The sequence below is a fragment of the Trichoderma camerunense genome (genome assembly GCF_050948025.1).
Source record: "Trichoderma camerunense strain CBS 138272 chromosome Unknown V8C40scaffold_2, whole genome shotgun sequence".
Classification (NCBI taxonomy): domain Eukaryota; kingdom Fungi; phylum Ascomycota; class Sordariomycetes; order Hypocreales; family Hypocreaceae; genus Trichoderma; species Trichoderma camerunense.
Window position 1 is genome coordinate 1918422 of NW_028145368.1, and position 21166 is coordinate 1939587.

Below are 21166 nucleotides of genomic sequence, written 5' to 3' on the forward strand. Positions count from 1 at the left end.
CTTGGATTTGGCGAGATACAATGCACGAGTTCTTTCGGCAAGAGCGAGGCTGTTAACGAGTATGAGCATGCTCTCTCAGGAGAGCCGGAATATGAACCGGCGACCTTTACGATGTTGATCTAAGGGGTCTGTAGCCCGCCAAGATCACTAGCATCCAGCTGAAGCGTTTAGTTTTTAGTTTTGACAGCTTCTGATCCGATGACGAAATCAACGAGAGCCCAATGTTTTGGTTTGCCAGGAATCGATATCCGTTTTCCGATCAATGTGATTTACTAGCCTAACGAAGAAAACGATCGGCAAGTGATTCACAATCCCAGACACGTTATTCGCCAGGGGCATTTATGGTGTTCAGCACGAGTACTCGTACGAAGTACTGCTCTATTACAGCTTGTCCGTGCAAGTAATGGCGTTCTGCATACTCTATGTAAATATGCTCACATGTCAGTCGTGAAGCTTGATATCTAATGTTCAACAGAACGTAATTCTTTGAAAGATGCACACGGAAATTCTGGGTACTGGCACAATCACATGAAAAGGGGAGTTTTGGCAAACGGTCGTGTCGAACTTCGGGTGATCTTGGCAAAATATTGAGGCTATATAATATCAATTAAGCCGATAAGGTAGCATCAAACAACGTTATCCGACGTGGTGTAGTGGCTAGCATACCGCGCTTTCACTTGAAAGTCCCGCGGCGATCCGGGTTCGACTCCCGGCGCCGGAATTTGTTTTTTGATTTTTTGCCCTTCTGTCACTCGCCTACCCTACATCTATCCATCTAGGTCGAATTTTTTGATAGTGTATGCAAGTCAAAATTATGCAAATGTGTTTGACTATCTGATATTTAATTGTTCACATCTTTTTTGTTTCTTTTCAGCCATATTACGACATGTCATGGTGCGCGATATGACCTATTGGCGAGAATAGCAACAAGAGTAGCCGCGATAAAGCAACAGCGTGGAACTACTATAAAGTATAGACAGCACATCGAGTGCAGGTGACCAATCAACTTTCTGTCTCAGTATGAAAAGCATTGGGAAAGTTACTTGGCACATTGATCAAAGCACAGAATACGGGATTCTTAATTGTAACCGCCTACTCACTTAATGCGAAACATAGAGAGCATTTGCTGTCATGAACGAGGTCATGTGACCCCGGAGCTGCAGACAGATTCGCGCAGCTGCCAATGATACCAACCGGAACCCCTGCTTTTTATAGTCGGCGGTTCGCGCAATCTAAGGATCCCCTCTATGGGGCCAAGCGGGAGCGATAGCCTCAGCCTTCATCGCGACAACGGACCGGCTATGATTGACATCTCACGATAGCCAGCAACACTTTTTTCACCATGGATGACCTTTCAGGCCTCGATTGGTCTGCGGACGCATCGGCCAACAAGCCGAAACCGATGGCTGTCAACCCTTCATATCCTCCCTTTCGATCGTCGCCATCTCCCTTTGGCACGGGACAGAGCACGCCTCTGTCCGCTCAGAAGTCAAGCAGCCCGGCGCCCAAGGCGGCTCCTGCAAAAGCTGCGCAAGATAGCTTCAGCAACCTGAGCTTCGGTCTGCCAAAGGCTACCCAAAACCTGTCACTAGCTGAGAGACAGGCGCAGCTTGAAATCGAGAAGCGGAAGAAAGAAGAAGAGAGACGGAAGCTGGCAGAGGCGCAATTTGGAAATGGCCAGCAATGGGACTCCCTAGGGTCTCGAGGCTTTACGCCCAGCCCGGCACCCAAACAACAACCTGCACCCGTCAAGAGTGCAGCAAACGACGACGATGATCTATTCGCGGCCTTCAACAGAGACACCAAGGTAGACAATGCGAGCCATTACCCCCCGCCTCCGCCAGACAAAAGCAAGCTGGACTTGGCCAACCCCTCAGCATGGGGATCAACGGCGCCGGCCTCTAGCAGCGGCGGCGCTGCTTTCGAGCCAGAAGATGATGATCCTTTTGGATTGCACGAGGTGAAGCCTGCTGCCTCAACTGGAGGTGGCCGGGGCGCCGCCACCAGCGCAGACGACTTTGATTTCCTGGGAGATCTCGGACGACCAGTGGACGAGATTCGAAAGGAGCAACAGGCCAAACAAGAAGCCATACGAAGCGAACCAGGAAAGCCGATTGAAGATGACTCGAGCTCCTCCGACGATGACGAACCTATAGAGCGAAACGTTGAGCGAGTGCCTAGGGTGAACAAAGACCCCTTCGACAAAGCTGTTGCGCAACTTGTCGATTATGGATTTACACCCGAGCAGGCCAGGAGGGGGCTTGTGGAGAGCGGAACGGGTTTCAATGCGCAGGCAGCTGCCAACTGGCTCCTGGACGACGCTCATAGGAAGTCCAAGGAGGCATCACAAGGTCGGAGTTCCCAGGGTAGAAGTTCTGCCGCCACAGGAAGCCAAAATCAGCGTAGCGACAGCCGGTCTCCTGCCAGAGGAGAAACTGATTTTGCAAAGACAGCTGCTGCCATGGGAAACACCCTGTTCAAGTCTGCCAACACCCTGTGGAAGACAGGACAAAAGAAGATGCAGCAAGCAATTACAGAACTCCAGCAAGACGTAGGATCAGACCCTACCCAGCCAAAATGGATGCGAGATGCTCAGCAGGCGCGGGGTCAGCCGAGACCCCAAAGAGCTGAACCCGATGTCACAGACGAGGCCCTTATGCTCGAGTCTGGCGGTAGGCCGCAGCCAGCCAGGAGCAGCAGCAGCAGCCGTCATGCCGTAGACCCAAGAGCTGGTCCCCCCGGCCCTCAGATTTCGCGAACATCATCACCCGCACAGTCCTCAGGAACACAGAGCCGGAATAGTCCTGCCCCACGATGGCAGCAGCAGGCAGCGCCGCCGCCAATGATTCCAGATGCAAGATCAAGGCTCAACAGGCTAACAGCAGATGATGACGACAGCTTCTCCAGCTACGTGAGTGCCAGTAGGAGAAAGAAGGCCAGCCCAGCACCAGAACCACCAAAGAAGACCGAGCCCGAGCCCGATCTGTTGTTTGGTTCGCAAGCATCGAGACCATCACAGCGAACTCCCTCTCCGGCAACCCAGAGACCAACACCTGCTGCTCCAAGTCGGCCTCAGCCTGCACAGGCGCCCGCGCCTCCGCGCAAAGTCACACCTAGACCTACCAGACAGGTTCCTCCCATTAGCCCCGATGCATTGCAGGCGTCAACATCGCATAGACTACAGGGAACTACGCACTTCAAGCGTGGCGATTATGCCGCGGCCCATTCATCTTACTCATCATCTCTATCCTCTGTTCCTTCTACGCATCCCCTGATGATCGTCTTGCTTACAAACCGTGCTTTGACGGCCCTGAAGACCGGAGAACCTAAACAGGCAGTGACTGATGCAGACGAGGCACTGAAAATTATTGGTCCTGGGAATGGCCAGGGAGAGACTGTGGCCGTGAGAAATGAGTCTGGACAGGACGAAAGCCGTGATATGAAAGAGCTCTACGGCAAAGCGCTGAGCAGGAAAGCAGAGGCCTTGGAGCAGATGGAGAAGTGGGCAGAGGCCGGCGCTGTATGGAAGCAATGCGTCGAAGGCGGTGTTGGCGGACCTACCGCCGTCAAGGGCCGCCAGCGATGTCAGGATGCCCTCACTCCGAAGCCCAAAGCTGCGCCAAGACCTGTGGTGAAGCCTCGGCCCCAGCCAGCTGCCAGCCGTGCACCGCAGAAAGACTCGGAAGCGGTTACCAGGCTACGTGAGGCTAACCAAGCCGCTGCCAAGGAAGACGATGAGAAGTTTGCCCTTGCGGATAAGGTAGATGCTAAAGTATCCGCCTGGAGAGATGGCAAGAGAGAGAATCTGCGGGCTCTGCTGGCCAGTATGGACCAAGTGCTTTGGGAAAGTAGTGGGTGGAAGAAGGTTGGGCTGCACGAGCTGGTAATGGCGAACAAGGTCAAGATCACCTACATGAAGGCCATTGCAAAGACCCATCCCGACAAGGTAAGAGATCACTTGAGCTTTAAATTAATGAACCCGAGAAACATGCTTACTGGAGTGTTAGCTTCCACAAGACGCGAGTACCGAGGTTAGACTTATTGCTGGATTGGTGTTTAGCACTCTGAACGAGAGTTGGGACAAGTTTAAAGCGGACAATGGGCTTTGAGGTGGCATATTTGACAGCGTTCTTTGGTAAAGAGGAGAGCAGCAGTAAAGATGGCGCAGTGGCAGTTTCCTACTGATTGATGACGACGGCAACGATGTTGATGATGGATACAGATACACAGTGATTTCAGTGTTTACCCAATTGTTTCTCTTCTTCTTGGATTATCTTCGCCATACGCCATGCTAGCCCCCAATCATACATACACATGTTTATATAACAAATACATTAGAAGTCGCAACCCTATCCGTTTAAGATGAAGCCCATCCAGACCACATTGTGTATACCCATCTCTGCTTCTATCTTCCCGGTCTTAATCGCTTCATGTTTTTATTTCCCGGCAGAAGAGAGAAAAGTCATTTGTGAAAAGTCCACTCTTACAAACCCAACATGCGCCGAACACCGTCGCGGACCGTCTTTTCGTACTCATCCCGACGCTCGCGCCACATCTTGGCGGCCTCGACGTTGGCGGGGCTCTCGTCGTTGGGCTCAGCTAGCATGCTCATAACAGAGATGAGGATCTTTTCGACGGACTGGATGGGGGACCAGCGCTCGGAGGCGTGCTCGTAGTGGTTGGGGTCGTCGCCGGGAGGGTGGAGGATGGAGATGCAGACGAGGCCGCTGGGGTAGACTTGATGTCACATTTCGGTTAGCTTCTTCTTAACATGTCTCTTAATGTCATTCGTTTCCCATTGGTCCTTTGGTTCCCATCTCAACGTGTGAAACGCCGTTATGGGAATATATATATGCTTTGGATGGGGAGATAAAGGGCACCATACCGTTCGGATGCCACATATCGGCGAGAAACTTCATCGTCGGCGGCGCCAGCGGATAGTCCTTGGGGAACTTGAGCTCTGCGGGAAACACGCCGCCCTCAAAGGGAGTTCCCTCGGGCCCCTGGATGAGGCATTCCCAGTGCAGCAGGTCGTCCTCGGAGACGGGGCCGGCGGTGATGCCTTCGGGCGGGTTGTTTGTGAGGGCGCGGTATTCTTGGAGGAGGCGGCGGTGGGCGGTGGATTGGGCCATGGTGGGCGGATGACCCCGCGAGAGAATGGAGAAAAGAGGAAGAGAGAGGAGGGAATGTCGTTGTTTTTGTTGTTTTGGTGGTGTTGAGGATTGTTTGGATGTTGAGAGTTGGAGGTTTTGGGTAACAAGCGGCGGAATCGGAGCCGCGGCTTAGGTGGAACTTGGAGCGGGCGTGGCGTTGGCGTGGCGGGGTTTCGGGGCGTTAAAGATCTTGAGACTTGTGGCGTCGTTTTTGTTGTCTGCGCCACAGGTGGGTTTGAGTACTACAAGAATGTACGTAGAGACACCGACGTGCCGCTCAAGCGGAGGTCAGAAAAAGCGAGACCGCAAAGTAAATAAGTACATACATTTAGTAATATAAGCACATCATCAACTCATTAAGTAGTACTTTTATATAGCAGAAGAACGCCTACTAGTATTCAGCCTGCATATATATTTTTATTATATAAATCTAGCAGCAGTTACTAGAGAAATATAGATATAGTAATAGTTATTAAAGAAAGATAACTATAGTAGCAGTTATTAGGGAAATGTAGATATAGCAGCTACTCCCCTTGTAGGCGTATGATTTAAATCTTGGGTGTTCGAATTCTTATCCTCCTCGGTTTTTCTGTCATCCGCTTGCCGCTGTGTGACAATTGCATTCCTATGGCTAAATGAAGTGGTGGACTCGTACAGGCAAATAAATGACTTGCAGCTTGTGTTTCGTATTATGGAATGACATTATGGCATAGAAGTGTCGGCTAAATGTTTGTTGCCAATGAGGCTAAGAAGCTGAACCCTGATTTCTTTCAGGCATTTACTACTCGATATGAAATACTTTAGCTGCTCTTTTTATGCAAAGAGCGGAATACTTCCTAAATGGATGGTCCTGTGTATGGCATAAGATAATGGGACGATGGGCAGAAACCGAGTGCTGCTCCTTGAAAACGGCATCTCGTGTATGCAGTACATAGTACAGTATGGGGAAATTGATACTACCCTCCAGCTGCCTTCTATATGCGAGCTGCATGTTTCAATGTTTGTCTCATGCGGCGATACGAAGCGGCTGAGAAGAGTATGACATGTACGCCTTTTCAGCTGAAGCCGTGCATTTACTTGTGCTATAAGAGAACCCATCTTCACCCCCCAGTCCTTTGGCAGGCACATCTTCCGTCTTCAATTTTTACAGTGATAATCCAAGTCAAGTATTAATCTAGACAATATGAGATTCTTTGCTCCTGTACTCATTCTCCTTGTGGGAGCTACTGCTGCTTCCCCCGTAAAGGATCGCCAGAATGACCCAGATTGCTACGACATCTGCTTCAGTGGACCTCTGCCATGTCCTTCTAATAGAGTATGTTCAATGTGAACAAGATCATGTTGTCTAACTCAGCCGCTGACGAGATTGCGCATAGGTCTCCAAGGAAATAGTGAGCTTCCTTCTAATTTCACCTTCCATTCTACGGTATAGTGCTTATAACTATGGTTTAAAAAGGATGGCTGCTGGACTTGCTGCCTTGTGTGAAATACAGCAATTTTATTCGAAGCTGGCATATATAATACCATCAAAACTTCTTCAGTATAGGCACTCAGTTACATCAAGTCATACATCAAGCCATATTGCCCTCCCTAGTTACATCTTCTCTCCCAGTTACTTGTTTCCGAAATAAAAAGCTCAGTGAATCGTCCCAGTTCCATAGCAAAGCCCAGTCCATTCAATCCATCCGCATCCCTTGCTACATCACACAGCAGTCATGGCCTCTAGCCCTTATCACCGGTTCATTGAATGTAATCGCCTTCATGGCCTCTTCAGGCCAATACATGAATTCCGCCAAAGTTCCTCCACATTTCTCAAATGTCTTTGCCATCGTCTTCAAGAGTTCATCGTCCTTGCCATCGAGAGCACGCAACGAAACAAGCAGTCTTTTATCTCCTTGGAAGGCGGCCAGGTCCTCACGGGGTTCTTTGGTATTATACAACGCCCTAATCATGGCGCTGCCGCTGGTTTCAGCTTCTTTCTCGAGCTCTTCGAAATACTGCAGAAATCGTATTGTGATCCATATATAGTTGAGGCTCGAGAGGGGTCGAAGCCCACCGCAGAGGTCGCCGTGGATGTCGTTCCAAAGCATGCTCAGGACCATTTCGGCCATGAATTCACTGTCTCGGATTTCTTCATTATTGCGTGACTTGCTTGGTGCCTTGCAGGTGTTCCGGAGCCAGGAGAGCTGTGTAGAAGCGCAATCCGGTAAGCGGAGCGTCATCCGAGAGAGCAATGTCTGCCTGTCGTTCATAAAGGTTTCGAAAATTGGATCAAGAGCCATCACGAAGAGCTCATCCATACCCGCGAAATGAGCACGTTTGACTAATTCCGTTTTCTCCAACGTCCAAGGACACGATGCTGAGTTGCGAAAGCGTCTCGTTTGGCTGAGCCGAATCATCCCCAGAGCAGACCACGGCTCAATATCGCAGTCCGGGATGCGTGATGGATCCCAATCTGCCTCTTGATAGAGAAGCAGAGTCGACTTCTGCTTGAAAAGGCGAAGAACAACCAGGCTCAGAAACTCGCGGGCGCTAGTAATCCTGGATGTTGCTCGTCGATTTGCCCGGTCTTGGAGGAATTCCTTGCGAGTCACCATCTTGTGAACGTGGGCTTGAAAATTTTCGACAAATTTATCCTTGGGGCGCACTCCTCCATAGTAGAAGCTTTTGGAAAACATATCGTCCAACCGATTGTACACAGATATAGGTCGTTCGAGGTATCCTTTTTGCACTAGCATGTTGTGCAGATGAAGGACCAGCATCGGTTCTCGCATTCTATCCCACAGAACCATGATGCTTCGATAAGTGAGCTCGATTGCTTCCGCTAGGCCGGCGCCGCAGAGAAAAGGAGAGTAATCCCACACGCCATTGAAACCTGTCGCCGAGAACCGAGAGGGCAGTACGGCCCCTAGCTGTTGGAAGAGCAGACATCTTCCCAAAGCGGCCTTGAATTCAATACCGAGTTTCTCAAGAACCACAATGCAGTCCATCGTGTGCTCGAAAGCTTTGTCAGTTGTTTTGAAGCGCTGGTACGTCGATTTGAGATTCTCAGTGTCCAGGAAGAAACCATGGCCCGATGATGTCGGGTCCCCTTGACCAAGAAATATCTTTAAATCACGCCGCGGATGAAAGCCTTTTGCAGGATCGATGATGATATGGCCCTCTACACCGCTGATTGTCCATCCGCGAGAAATGGTCCAGGCATCCATAATGCACTGAAGGTAGAAGACGAGGTGAGAGGGGATCTTGTGGCTAAAGGCAGTGCCGGGCTTCTGCATCGCAAGCGTCGTCACCTCTGCGGCGAAGTCGATCAAGCCAAACATCCGGTGATGAGATTTCAAGGGGCCAGCGTTGGACCAGTCCACTTGATCCAATACATAGTCTTCTCCCTTGGCATCCTTGCCAAACAGAGCAGCACACGCGGTGACATTGACAAGATCGTACAGCCAGTTGATTGTATAACTGCGTCTCCACTTGAGTCTCTGCTCCTTGGTAGCATCTTTTAAGTTGAGCAGAGGATGCCACTTGTCAAGCTGAGCAAGCATCCGCTTCGTCGGCTTTCCGCTTCGTGTCTTTTGATAATCCGTGATGAAGTCGACGAGATCTTCGTATGCATGGATAAGGAAAAGCTCTTTGATATCCAGCGACACTTCAGTTGTTTTGGCCGAGTCTTCCCCCTTATGGGGCTCGATGGTAAGGCGAAACTCCTTTTCCGCTTTCTTGACGTCCCCTTGCGTGAGGGTGTGCATGACCATCTCAAACGATTCGTAACCTGGAAAGTCGACAAAAATCGTAGATTCGGATTGCTTGACCATTCCCACAGCGATTTTGGCAGTAGTAGCTGCTACTGCAGTATTCAGGTTCTTGTAGGCCACTCTCTGCCAAAAATCCTGCAGGAATGATCGAAGCTGAATCCAGTCTCTCGTCAGCGCAAGAACCGCCATGACATACTCCGTCATTTCATTGTCTTCAATGATGCGGTAGCTTTCTAGCGGCACCTCATCGAAGAGTTCGTTGGTTGCTCTTGAAGACTTTCTTCGTGTCTTCTTTCCATTTACTTTCTTTCGTTTGCCTTTGCCAGCCCGTTTTCGTCGTTTCTGCTGAGGAGACGCGACACTGCTTTCTTTGTCAGATTCTTCATGGTTAGCACCGTCACTCTCTGGATCGCTCTCTAGATTCAAGACTGAAAACTTGTTGGCAGTGGTAAAAATGCTGGGGCCAGCCTCCTCTTCGTCGCTCTTCGCTTGCTTCTCCTGATCATGTGATGATAGCCACGCTTCACCGCCCAGGATATTGAACGCCGTGGTGAGAGTATCGATGAAATACTTGTGCGTCACGTTATTTCTTTCGAGCTCTTCGTCGGGGTGTACGGATGCAAGCTGCTGAAACTGAGAATGGTAGATGGACCGCAACTCGATCACGGACTGGAACAAACTAAATATCATAGATGGTATTTCGACACCGTGCTTTGCAATAATCTCCGCCATGGAGACGAGATCCGCGACGGGGACCTGACCTGTGAAGTTTTCCAGTGGTGTCTCATTCTCGGCGGCATCTTGAGACCGAATGATGCCGTTTGAAGTCTTGACGAGCCAGTACAACAAGAGTCTGGTGTCTTGCTTGTACAAGACATAGAAGTTATTGATCTGCATGGTCGACGATGGATAGCCAATATCTGCAGAAAAGCTGATTCAAAAGCCCGTAAACCTGGAATATCGATACATAGAGATGGAGACGAATCCTGACGCGTGTTTTCCTCTCCTCGCGCGTTGCAGCTGGCAAAAGCCGAGGCTCACAATAAACACAAACGGCCGTACTTCAACTTCAACCCCCTATCACGTGGCGACAAACGTTGCCACAGCTGCCAGCTGGCACAACTGTCAAGCTGAACCTGTCACTCTCAGCCAAGAGACACAGGGCACTGTAGCATCAGCTTGAGTGTTGCTAGGGGGAACCAGTCACCAATGCAATGGGGTGTAACCGTTTCCAACTCTCCCATGGCCGGAGTATCTTGGTAGAAGAGCTATAATGTCTGCAAAAGCTTATCTAGCTGCTATCTAGCACTTAATAACAAAACGCAAACAAATAAAAGTCATCACAGGCCTCCCTTGGCCTTCAAATCCTCATGAATCTTCTTTTGTCTGTCCCATGCCTTCTTGAGCGTCTTGAGCTGGCTCTTGGGTACCTCGTTGCCGTCTTTTAGCTTAGTGGGAAGTCCCTGCTCATCCCAGGCGCTGTAACGCTCATCCTTTTTGAATAGCTCCTCTGGAGGAACCTTTGCCTTTTCTCGGGCCTCTTGGTCTGCCTTTTCCTTGGCAAGTCTTGCCTCTTCCTTCTTCCTTGCCTTCTCGGCTTCTCGCGCAATCTTCTCTTCGCGAGCAGCGATAAGTTCGGCGGCGGGTACGAATTTGATGAGCGATGGCTGGTTATCAGGCCTGTCATCGAGATAAACGCCGAGGTTGGTAAGGTCTTGGTCACGAATTCGGTCTGTGATTTGCAAAATCGCCTTCTTGGTTTGCGGATCGTAAGAAGAGACAGTGCGACGGAGTTCGTCACGGATCTGAGACACTACCCTCAAGTAAGGCAACGATAACCTCTCTATATCACGAGAGCCTCCTTGAGCGATGGCTTGGAACTCCGCCGTAGGATCTTTTGAGAGAAGAGTACCGACGACCTCGTTGGACAGCGAGAGAGCGCCAATATCTGACTTGACCTTCTCAAGCACTTCAGCGTAGGGCTTGACGGCAGTTTCGGGATCCGTGTTCTCAGAAATCACAGAGGCCCAGCCAAGGCCTTCGTAGGGAGGCTGGGCATTGGCATCAAGGCCAAAGATGCCAACCAACTTTGTGATATAGCGAGCAATAGCCTCGACTTCGGCGAGATCTGTGTCCTTGTTATCCTTGAGATAACTGTTAGTGGTGTTAACCAACTTCAAGATGACCAGCATCGCTCGCGGGGTATCAATTGAGTTTGCGAGCGCCGCCTCGACGTCCTTCTTGGCCTGTTCGAGCTCAGCAAGGAGACCGGTGGCAGGCTTGTCTGAGCTAATGCTGAGTGACTTTACGCCGCTCTCGATGCCTGCCTCAGCCAACCATGACTTTGTGTTTGTGAAGAAATTCTGTGTCAAATATGGTTAGTTGGGGGATAGATTCAAATACTGTTGGGCGATAATTTGTACTCACGCTGATAGTCGACTCCCAGTTATCAGCTTGGGCTCTCATGTCTGGGGAGATTTCGACGCCATCATTCCATTTGCCCATCAAGAACACAATGCGCATGCTTCGTGGTGTGTAGCTGGTTGCCAATGCGTCTTGGATGGTCTGGAAATTCTTCAAGGACTTGGACATTTTGGACCCCGAAATGGAGAGGTGCCCCATGTGAAGGAAGTACTTGACCCAAGTATGCTCGCCCTTGCCATGTTCGCAGAAGTAAGCTTCACTCTGGGCTAGCTCGTTGTCGTGATGAGGGAAGGCAAGATCAATGCCACCAGAGTGAATATCCATCTGGGAGCCAAGAATATCAGACGCCATCACTGAGCATTCAATGTGCCAGCCAGGTCTACCATCACCCCACGGGCTAGGCCAGAACGGCTCTCCAGCTTTTGATTTTTTCCAGAGGGCAAAATCACCGGCACCTTTCTTGCCGCCCAGGTTCTTTGACAAAGACCCCTCGCCCTCTTCTTGGAGAGCTTTGTCGTTTTTGCTTTCAGGTCGTAGTCGGGCATAAGAGTTGCCTGCCTTTTCAAAAGCGCCAATATCGAAATAGACAGACCCTTCGGATTCATACGCGAATCCCTTGTTCACAATCTGCTCCACAAATTTGACAATCTGTGGAACATACTCAGTCACCCTTGTGATGTGATCCGGTCTGAGAACGTTCAAAGCATCCATATCAGCCATGAACAGATCTTCCATCCTCTTGGTTAAGTCTGTGAACATGGTCTGGTCTCGTGTATCGACAGATTCCTTATAGAGAGAATCCAGATAAGGGAGGAAGATCTCGTCGGCTCCTGGGAATATCGAACCGTTCTTGAGGGCTTCTGCTGCAGCATCCATGTTGCTGATGTGCATCTTGACTTTGGCCTCAGCATCTCCTGGCTTTCCCTCTCCAGTCAGGGTTCCCCCGGTGAGGATCTTGCCATACGAAGCGTCTCGCTGAGCAATATAGTTCGTCTCGTCCAAATCGATTCCATTTTCCACCAGCAATGGCAAGCTGCTGGCCGCATACGCTTTAAAGGCCGCACGTGTCAGCTTTGCGAGCTCTTCTTTGGAGTAGTTTTTGGCCTTTTCGACTTCGAGTAGTCGCTGTCTTCTCGCCTTGATGATGATCTAATAGAGTGTCAGGCTTTAAGCTGATCCAATCTCAACCTGAATAACTCTCCATACCTTGTCGTCAATGTCAGTAATGTTCATGACAAAGTTGAGCTTGAAGCCAAAAAAGTGGTGTAGAATGCGCCGGATAATATCAGTCGAGACATAGTTGCGCGCATGTCCCAGATGACTCAAGTCGTAGACGGTCGGACCGCAGGCGTACCAGGACACCTCTCCAGATCTAATGGGAACAAAGGGCACCGGCGCACCGGGCTTCAATGAGTTATGGAGCTTGAGAGACTCCATGGCAGCGATCGAGTATCTTCGATAGAAGTAGACGTGGTTTTTTGCAGGGTCGCAGAAACGGAGGCGGGGTCGAGATCGAGGTCGGGCGACGAGACGCAGGAGATTCATATATAGAGTGCCCACAGCTAGGGAAGAAGAAGAGGACTCAAAGGAGAAGAGGGCATCACCGAGGCAATCAGGTGAGTCAGAGCACGAATGCGACACGAAGCTTTAAACACAATAGTGACTCTTGCAGTCTCACCACACCCTTGCAGAAATGCCCCTCCTTAGCGTCGCGGAATGGAAGCATGAGATCTCCCGCTAATTTTTTTTTTTTAGCGTGCTCGATGCCCTGAGCCCATGGCGGCACCCGGGCTTCTACTAGGGGCTCAATGTTGGACAGGAGTTTGGTACAATACAAAAGTCTTTCAAGCCTTGCCTTATTGTTTCAAATCTTTGAGGGCAGAAAACCGCCCACATGTAAGGCCACAAACAATGGCCCTGGCAGTATTATTCAAGCTTCTCCGAATTAACCAATTTTCTCTAGGTGGGCTAGTCCGTCCATCCTTTTCTCGACGTTGCATGTAAGGAGCTGCATAGAGTTTAATAGTGTTGGAAACTAATAGATGCAGGCAGTAAACCTTCAGCCCCTGTCTACTTATTATTATTCCATATGAAATCCATATACCCATGCGGTCTTTTAGAGAGGCTGTCTGTATTTACAGAAGGCCTGGCACTTATGAATATGACAATAAGTTGTGGCAGCCGGTTCAATAAAAGGCTATACCAGGCCCAACTGCCTGAATCAAACTTCGGGTGAATGCTCCAACCCTACTTTGCCTACTACGGCAGGAGCACATAGAGTGCCTCGACCTATATAAATGCTCGAGACCAGAATCACGCAAAATGCCCATGTAAATTTCCAATTCACAAAATCGGAGCCATTTCATCTTTCCAATGGAATCCCATCAAAGAATCATGATCGCCAGGGTATTGAGCCGGCGTGCCCCTCCCTGGAATTCAGGCCCCTACCTACCGGCAGTTTGCATCTGAGCTTGTCTGAGAGAAAAGGCGGGGCACGGCGCCGTTCCGCTGCGGAAATCAGCGCCAGCCATCACCGTAGCAGTAGCTTGTGTCTAACTGTAACTGGGGAAATATTTTTTTTCTTTTTCTTTGCGATACGGATAACAAGTCTCTAAGTAGACTTCGTCTCTGCCACCGCACTGCTCTGCCATCTTCCCGACGACATTCAATCGAATTGCAAAGAATTCAATTAACAAATGACTAAACCGTCAACATTTCTGGTGCCCGGCGACAAGACGTCCGCCGGGACGCTCGCCATTATCAGCTTATCGCGCGACAACTTCCTGCCGCTGACGCTGGAGAAATCAACGGGTGCAGTCGACGGCTACCTCGAGGGTGCAACATTAAATACCCGCTTTGGCTCCTATCCTCACTCAACATTGCTCGATGTGCCATGGGGCTCCCAGGTCCGCGCTTCGAATGTCGATACGGGCTCTCGAGGCAAGAAGCGGAGACGAGATGCTACCGACGAAGATACACCGATAGCCAGTCAGGATGAAGACGATGATTCCACGGCTGCCAACGCGCCGGTAAAGAAGGCTGTTACAGCACCGAGCGGCTTCATCTATGTCTTACGTCCAACTCCCGAGCTCTGGACTACCAGTCTACCCCACAGAACGCAAGTTGTATATACACCAGATTACAGCTACATCCTCCACAGGATACGAGCCAGACCCGGAACCAGAATTATTGAGGCTGGAGCTGGCAGCGGAAGCTTTACACATGCATCCGTGAGAGCGGTTTACAACGGATACCCACGAGACGCGGACGATGTAAAAGGAAAAGTTTTCAGCTTTGAATTTAACGAATCGCGATATGAGAAGATGCAAGTGGAAATTGGACATCACGGGCTGGACGACCTTGTTAAGCTCACACATCGTGATGTATACAATGACGGGTTCAACGTTAACGGCGAGTCGCCTAATGCGACAGCCGTCTTTTTGGATCTGCCTGCTCCCTGGGAGGCCTTACATCACCTTTCAAGACGAAAACTCCAGAAGGGGGGTGAAGAGGCTGAAGAGGACAGCAGCTGGGTATCGCCTCTAGATCCCAAGCAGAGCGTCCACATTTGCACATTTTCGCCTTGTATAGAACAAGTTACTCGAACAGTCACGGAGCTGAGAACCCTGGGTTGGGTTGATGTGGACATGGTGGAGATTTCAAATCAGAAGATCAACATATCAAGAGAAAAGGTTGGAGTAAACTACCCGACTGAGAAAGGATACAACTCCTCTCCCGCAGATGTGTTAGAGGCTGTTACGAAGCTCAAAAGCCTTGCCGAGAGGAATAAGGATACTCAGAGAGTTCAGGCGCTACAGACTGGAGCCGAGGGACCTGACAGCGAGATGGATCTGGACTCCACTCCTAACCGCGAAAACCAGCCTTCGAATTCGAATGGAGCCGTTGACGATATGGAGAAACCTTGGATGCAGGGACGGCTCGTTCACAGACCGGAGAGTGAACTCAAAACTCACACTTCTTATCTAGTGTTTGCTATTCTGCCGTGTGAATGGGACGAGGAAGCAGAGGCTGCGGCCATGGCTAAATGGCCATGTGGAAACGAGAAGAAGACGATTGGAAACCTGGACAAGCAGGCCCGCAAGGAAGAGAAGAGAAAGATGCTGGAAGGCAAATCCAAAAAGCAGAAGAAGGGGAGTGATACCCAGACAACGCAGGTTGTGGTGTCAGCTGTGGCGACACCGACGACGGATGCGGCGTAATTCTTTACAAATTCATTAAAACGATAGAATAAATAGGACTGCAATATTTTGCAGTGCTTTAATATGTCTATTTCAATTTGTACATCTCATACATGTGATTTCGTCTCATACACGGAATTTCTTCGGTAATGGCTCACCTCTACCTTGTCAGGTACCAGACTTCACCGAGAGCTGCTCCGGAGAGCGGATAAACAATTGGCCACCGCAGGCAGACCTCCAACCTAAACACCAGCCAACCCGCCATCATAGCCAGGGTCTTGTAAAGGTCAATTTTCAAGCTATCCATCCATAGCTCCAGATTACGACATTCCTTTACTCCCCAGCAAACCACCACAATGACTTCCACCATTGGCATCCCGATCAAGCTCCTCAATGAGGCACAGGTTCGTATTTCTCATGCTACCAAAGATTGCTTTGGCCTTTGGCCCTCGAAATGGATGGGAGAGCTCACATGTAGTTTAGGGTCACATCATCACCCTCGAAATCACGTCGGGCCAGACATACCGCGGAAAGCTCCTCGAAGGTACAACTCCCTCCCAATGGCTCAATGTGCGAGCCCCTCGCGCGCCAAAGATCGAAACTAACACATTCGTTTTGCTAGCCGAGGACAACATGAACGTCCAGCTCAAGGACATCACCGTCACCGCTCGCGACGGCCGCGTCTCCCACCTCGACCAGGTCTACATCCGAGGATCTCACGTGCGCTTCTTCATCGTCCCCGACATGCTTCGCAACGCGCCCATGTTCCGCAGCCGCAACGTACGGGGTAGGGGTGTTGGTCTGGCGAGAGGACGTGCGACGGTTAGCCGTGCCCGTGCCAGCGGTGGTCGTGGCCGGTAAAGAGCGTCTCTCTGTTGTGCGAGACAAAGTGAGAGGGGGAAAGTTATTGTGCGTCGTGGCGAGGGGGAACATGGGCTTGGCGTTTACAGGATTAATGGGTTTCTGTGTTTTTCTATACAAGAGAGAGGAAGAGAAAAAAAAACTATGGCAATACAAGGTAATGTTGTGTTGAGAGCGACAAAGATACCATGGCAAAGTGGGCAGTCGGAATGGCATTCTGAAGTTACGTAGGATAGGCGCGGCTGAGCGAGGCTCAAACTACTACTTGAGCTTCGTTTCTAGAGCAAATCATCTAGATATACATGTGTCATAGGGCTCAATTGCCTTTCCATACTCGTACAAAATCTATTCCTGTCCATATTCGTACACAATGTCAATGTTCTATTTTAGCCGTGCCAGCGCGTCTTCCGCCTTGGCCACCAATTCACTAGCTTGCTCCAACTCCTTGATTCTCTGGGTCGACAGCTTATTTTGTTGAACCCCGTCGAGGACCTCTCCGGCACTCTCTTCCGCAGCTCTGATGGCTTTGCGGCCTTCTTCCCGAACCTCGCCCTCCCAAAACTCACGAGCAGTCTCCCACTTCTTTTGCATTCGGCCGAGGCTGTATACAACGCCGAGAGCTGCCACGGCACCGGCCTCGAATATCGTTGATGAAAATGACGATACGTATAGTAGTGCTGCCAGACACGATGTGACGGACGACGTGGCTAAGGATTGGACAACCAATTGTTGAGCTAGTGACTGGAGGGCAGGAACTGTCTCGTTTTGAATATATCGTCGCGTAAACGCAATGTGTCCTGGCCACTTGGGAAGATGTGATCGAGGGGTAAGGGGAATCACCGGCTCGTTTTTGGCAGAGCCAGCTGACGGACCCTCAGGAAGAGTCTCGCGAGAGGATATAGGCTGCGAATACTGCCCAGCTCTGCCTTGAAGTTGGGCAATCCGTCCAGTGAGATACACCAGCTCCTGTTCCGAGGTGGGCAAGAAGCGTTGGCTCAGGATCTCGTTTGTCAGCATCGCAACATCATCCACGCGCCAAAACAGCTTCCACCATCCCAACTTCCTCCAACGGCGTCCTGAGAAAGCCAAGTCAAGCTGCTCTTGCAGCTCGGCGTGTGCATTCTGGGCCCATTTCGAAAGACCCTCGTTCATAGCGCGCATCTCGGGGCTGATCATTGAGTGAGACAACTCGCGCGACAATTTCCTGCTCGTAGACTCGGTCTCAATCGCCGAGAGGGCGCCTTGTAAAACTGATGCAATGAGCTTTCGAACTGCTGGTTTAGTAGCTTCATCGTCAGCGGCTTTGAGGCCGGCTTTGAGCCATACAACCAACAGGCCTAGGTTGCTCGCAGACCAGCGCTGCTCGTACGACATGGCATTCTGAGGACCCTGGCGGAATAAATTGATAGCCTCTTCCGCCAACGAGGTATCGATCACTGTGAAATTGGCCCCTAGCTGTTCCTTCGAGAACCCCTTTAGGTTGACAGCGGCAGTGATTGTGTCCGCGCAATCAAGTATCGGCAGCCCAGAAATTGCAACAGCTCCAGTTAGTCCATCGGCCACCAAGAGTGCTTGGTGAACAGGCGTTATCATAGGAGTAGCATGCTCATCGGCAGAATCCAAATCAACAGCCGGGGCGAGGACAGCCTCCTCAAGCGATTCAACGGTAGCTAGGCCTGATCCGTTGACCGGCACATCCGCGTCCATCAGAAGAAGCTCAAGATTGAGTCCATTTAATTCAGCAGAAGAAACCTCCAACACATCCGGTAAGTTGTGCTTGGATGATTCCAAGCGAGTAGCCTGCCCTTGACTGGGCCCGACTCGGATGACCAACGGCCTGCTGGTGTCATGCTCGTCAAGCCTCTTCTCCCATTCTTGCTCATCAACCAATGGATCCACGATGAGTGCTTTCAAAACCTTTCGTGCGGCGTCTCTCCCTTCCGAGCCGTTGGCAATGCCTAGAATCGCAACTCTAATCGCTTCCCGGCCTGGCGCCTGGCGCAATCCCTGGAGCGCCAATTGCAGCCTCGAGATATTGACCAGCTCCGGAATTTTTCTTTGGAGCTCTAGAAGAGTCTTTTCAAGTTCATTGCGAACGTTTGATGAGGCGAGCACTGCAGCTGGTGACGTCGATTGCCATCTTTGAGACTTGAGACCTGGCCTTGATCGAGTCTTGGCTTCTCGAGATGCCGGAGAGAGCGAGCAGAATGGACAGACTGATGAAAGGACGGGGGGCTTCGACCCCGTCAGCAGACGGAGATGCCCGTTCCGCGACACTAGAGATCGTTTGGATGCCATCGCCGCAGCGATGTTCCAGAAGAATTTGAGAGACTGAAGCTCATGAGCTCAATGAAGCAATCTGAGCTTGATTCGGAAAAGTTGCGGCAAAATTCGGAATCAGCTACTCGATCAGAAGCGGGGCCCCAAGCGCTCAAGGCGCTCTTCAAACAGCTTCAATGATTTCAACTACAAACCTCCAATAAGTCAATTCTTACGATTTCTACCTTAGATAGCACATGAATAATTAAATCATGGTACACAGAATCTCTGTTCATGTCGACAATTTTATTACGGTGAATTGAACAGGGGAGATGGTGGTATCAATGGAACCGTTCTACATGAATGGGATAATCCGCATTTTCATGCCATATTGTACTAACCTCTGGCTTCACACATCTAGCGCTCGACTTGCAGCGCCTTTAGAAGCCACCATGACGAATTGAATACTCTCCTATTACGACGCCTTCAGCCCTGAGGCTTAGCCAAACCCCAAAAGGCAGCCTGCATTGCTCCAAGCGGAAATTGATTCAGTGCCGCCGCTGCTTTTGAAGCAAATACGGGACACCAATCGGCGATGTGGACCACCGATGGCCGACGGAGATGCTCCACTGAGAGCGGCACGTTGTCAGATGAATGCCGATATGCTTGACGGTGGAATCATGAGAAGTGAAGCTCCCAATATTTGCAGTGTTGGGTGCTTATCCGCATTAAAATATAGGATATTTACCAATCAAATTTTGCAATGCTCAATTTGAGGAATTAAGCCGTATCCGCAGACTGGCTAGTTGTCGCTAACTGTAGTGGTAAGAGTGATGTTCAGGTACGCGGAAGATGTTAAAGGCCGCGATTCTGACCATGCAGAACTAGAAGCAAGATAGCGGTACTTATTAACCAGCCCCGTGCGGGTTCATCTGCCTAATTCGTTTCGTACGCGTAATTCTAGAGCTATGCTTACGAGGGCGCAGCTGGAAACATAGATTGTCGATGAATTTAGATCTCTGGTCCTGGTTTGTGGCTGGGCAAGCTTAAAACACTACCTTGAGTGCTCCTACACTTGGAGGATATAAGATGGACATGCTCTCCCAAAGACACGACTGGAAGACAGAAGACAAGCGACTTTATTTGACAATTTTCTTTCTTTTTTTTTCCGCAATTCTTAATTTAACCAATTTTCAATTCTTACATCTGCTAATTTCCTTTGATTACCATGAGCGCAAACGCAGCAACTTGTAAGTTACTGAATCTCCCCCATCCAAGTCCGACTTGACTAACACAGCGACACCAGCCCACGGTTATGTCGATCCAAACTTCCCAAACCCCAACGGCAAACACGATGTACCAGTCATCATCTATGGCTACACACCATCCTTCTCTCTCGCCGTATTTGCGGCCGTCTGGTTCTCGCTCATGCTGGTAATCCACCTGGCCCAGACAATCCGCTACAGAAGCTGGTGGTTCTTCCCGTTTTCCGTGGGCCTTTTCTTCGAAATTGTTGGCTACGTCGCACGCTCTCTCTCGGCGAAGAAAGACCCTTATAACTTGATCTTCTTCATTCTCAACTACTTCTTCATCGTCACCGCGCCCGTCTTCCTCGCCGCGGGGATATACACCATTCTGTCAGCCCTCATCTCTCGACTGGGATCCAAGTACTCCTCTCTCTCGCCAAAGGTCATCATGTGGTTCTTTGTTCTGTCCGATGTCATATCAACAATTACCCAGGTGGCTGGAGCCGCTCTCATCGGCAGCCAAGAGTCAAAGCACAAAGACCCGACATTTGCGAACAACATTCTCTTGGGCGGTCTAGCTTACCAAGTCTTCTCCATCGGTGTATTCATTGTACTGGCGGGACGTTTCCTATGGCGAACCAGACGCGCTCTTCGTCGGCGCAATCTTGATACCTTTGCTCTCGTCTTCGCTGCTGTGACGATTTTGGTGTATCTGCGAACAGTCTTTCGACTTGCAGAGACGGCTCAGGGACTGAATGGATCCATACAGTCGAATGAGACTTACTTTGCTTGCTTAGAATTTGCGCCAGTAGCGGCGGCAGTGCTCCTCTTTGCAGGATGGAACCCTGGACGATGCCTGGGCAGCACGGTCAGAGGAAATAAGGTGACTGACGGATCAGCACGCAACAGCTGGGATAAAGCTTAAATTTGGGGGTTGGGTTCAAGGATATTGGTTTGATTACTTTTCGAACTTCTGACGTTGGGGCAGTAGAAGGAGCATGGCTTATACACCTGTATCATTGCTGGCGATATACATGTATTATTCGGTGAAGTCTGGATTTATTGTAGTAGATTGACTTGAATTATAAATAAAATCGTAGGGCTTATTAGATTGGATGCGTTCCATTTTACCAGAATATCTTGCACTTCGATATATGTACTTGTCAGCCGCATGCATGTGATGTGATGTTGCCAAATAGATTCCTATAAGCCCACCAGGCTGGGCGTCTCTTGATAGCGGGGTCCTGCCACCCCCACCAGAGCTCATA

At 50.2% G+C, this 21166-nt stretch overlaps 8 protein-coding genes and 1 non-coding gene across 9 annotated transcripts; 5 read left to right on the plus strand and 4 right to left on the minus strand.

Moving 5' to 3' along the window:
* The first annotated feature begins 639 nt into the window (after positions 1 to 639).
* V8C40DRAFT_t32 lies at positions 640 to 721 on the plus strand. Its single transcript has one exon. It is a non-coding gene; the product is annotated as a tRNA-Glu (tRNA).
* A 257-nt stretch (positions 722 to 978) lies between these two features.
* V8C40DRAFT_233361 (auxilin-like protein SWA2) lies at positions 979 to 4354 on the plus strand. The gene is made up of 2 exons (XM_083213344.1): positions 979 to 3946; positions 4008 to 4354. The coding sequence occupies exons 1-2, from the start codon at positions 1343 to 1345 to the stop codon at positions 4107 to 4109; spliced, it is 2706 nt and encodes a 901-aa protein (XP_083078041.1). The 5' UTR covers positions 979 to 1342; the 3' UTR covers positions 4110 to 4354.
* Positions 4246 to 5239, minus strand: V8C40DRAFT_233362 (E2 ubiquitin-conjugating protein UBC7). The gene is made up of 2 exons (XM_083213345.1): positions 4886 to 5239; positions 4246 to 4737 (listed from the first exon to the last, which is right to left on the minus strand). The coding sequence occupies exons 1-2, from the start codon at positions 5130 to 5132 to the stop codon at positions 4484 to 4486; spliced, it is 501 nt and encodes a 166-aa protein (XP_083078042.1). The 5' UTR covers positions 5133 to 5239; the 3' UTR covers positions 4246 to 4483.
* Positions 5240 to 6688: 1449 nt separating this feature from the next.
* V8C40DRAFT_282599 (uncharacterized protein) lies at positions 6689 to 10169 on the minus strand. The gene has a single exon (XM_083221815.1). The coding sequence runs from the start codon at positions 9803 to 9805 to the stop codon at positions 6851 to 6853; it is 2955 nt and encodes a 984-aa protein (XP_083078043.1). The 5' UTR covers positions 9806 to 10169; the 3' UTR covers positions 6689 to 6850.
* Positions 10170 to 10248: 79 nt separating this feature from the next.
* On the minus strand, positions 10249 to 12769 carry V8C40DRAFT_261693 (cysteine--tRNA ligase; the record flags this gene model as incomplete). Its single annotated transcript, XM_083219292.1, has 3 exons — positions 10249 to 11271; positions 11336 to 12481; positions 12539 to 12769. The coding sequence occupies 3 exons, from the start codon at positions 12767 to 12769 to the stop codon at positions 10249 to 10251; spliced, it is 2400 nt and encodes a 799-aa protein (XP_083078044.1).
* Positions 12770 to 13899: 1130 nt separating this feature from the next.
* On the plus strand, positions 13900 to 15628 carry V8C40DRAFT_99355 (tRNA 1-methyladenosine methyltransferase subunit GCD14). Its single transcript, XM_083223710.1, has one exon. It carries the CDS (start codon positions 14029 to 14031, stop codon positions 15550 to 15552), a length of 1524 nt encoding a protein of 507 aa, XP_083078045.1. The 5' UTR covers positions 13900 to 14028; the 3' UTR covers positions 15553 to 15628.
* A 126-nt stretch (positions 15629 to 15754) lies between these two features.
* On the plus strand, positions 15755 to 16958 carry V8C40DRAFT_233367 (uncharacterized protein). Its single transcript, XM_083213346.1, has 3 exons — positions 15755 to 15935; positions 16015 to 16075; positions 16154 to 16958. The coding sequence occupies exons 1-3, from the start codon at positions 15888 to 15890 to the stop codon at positions 16390 to 16392; spliced, it is 348 nt and encodes a 115-aa protein (XP_083078046.1). The 5' UTR covers positions 15755 to 15887; the 3' UTR covers positions 16393 to 16958.
* On the minus strand, positions 16774 to 18690 carry V8C40DRAFT_272546 (uncharacterized protein; the record flags this gene model as incomplete). The annotated part of the gene is made up of 1 exon (XM_083220374.1): positions 16774 to 18690. The coding sequence occupies one exon, from the start codon at positions 18688 to 18690 to the stop codon at positions 16774 to 16776; it is 1917 nt and encodes a 638-aa protein (XP_083078047.1).
* Positions 18691 to 19854: 1164 nt separating this feature from the next.
* Positions 19855 to 21061, plus strand: V8C40DRAFT_233371 (RTA1 domain-containing protein). Its single transcript, XM_083213347.1, has 2 exons — positions 19855 to 20628; positions 20683 to 21061. Exons 1-2 carry the CDS (start codon positions 20080 to 20082, stop codon positions 20821 to 20823), a joined length of 690 nt encoding a protein of 229 aa, XP_083078048.1. The 5' UTR covers positions 19855 to 20079; the 3' UTR covers positions 20824 to 21061.
* Positions 21062 to 21166: the final 105 nt, after the last annotated feature.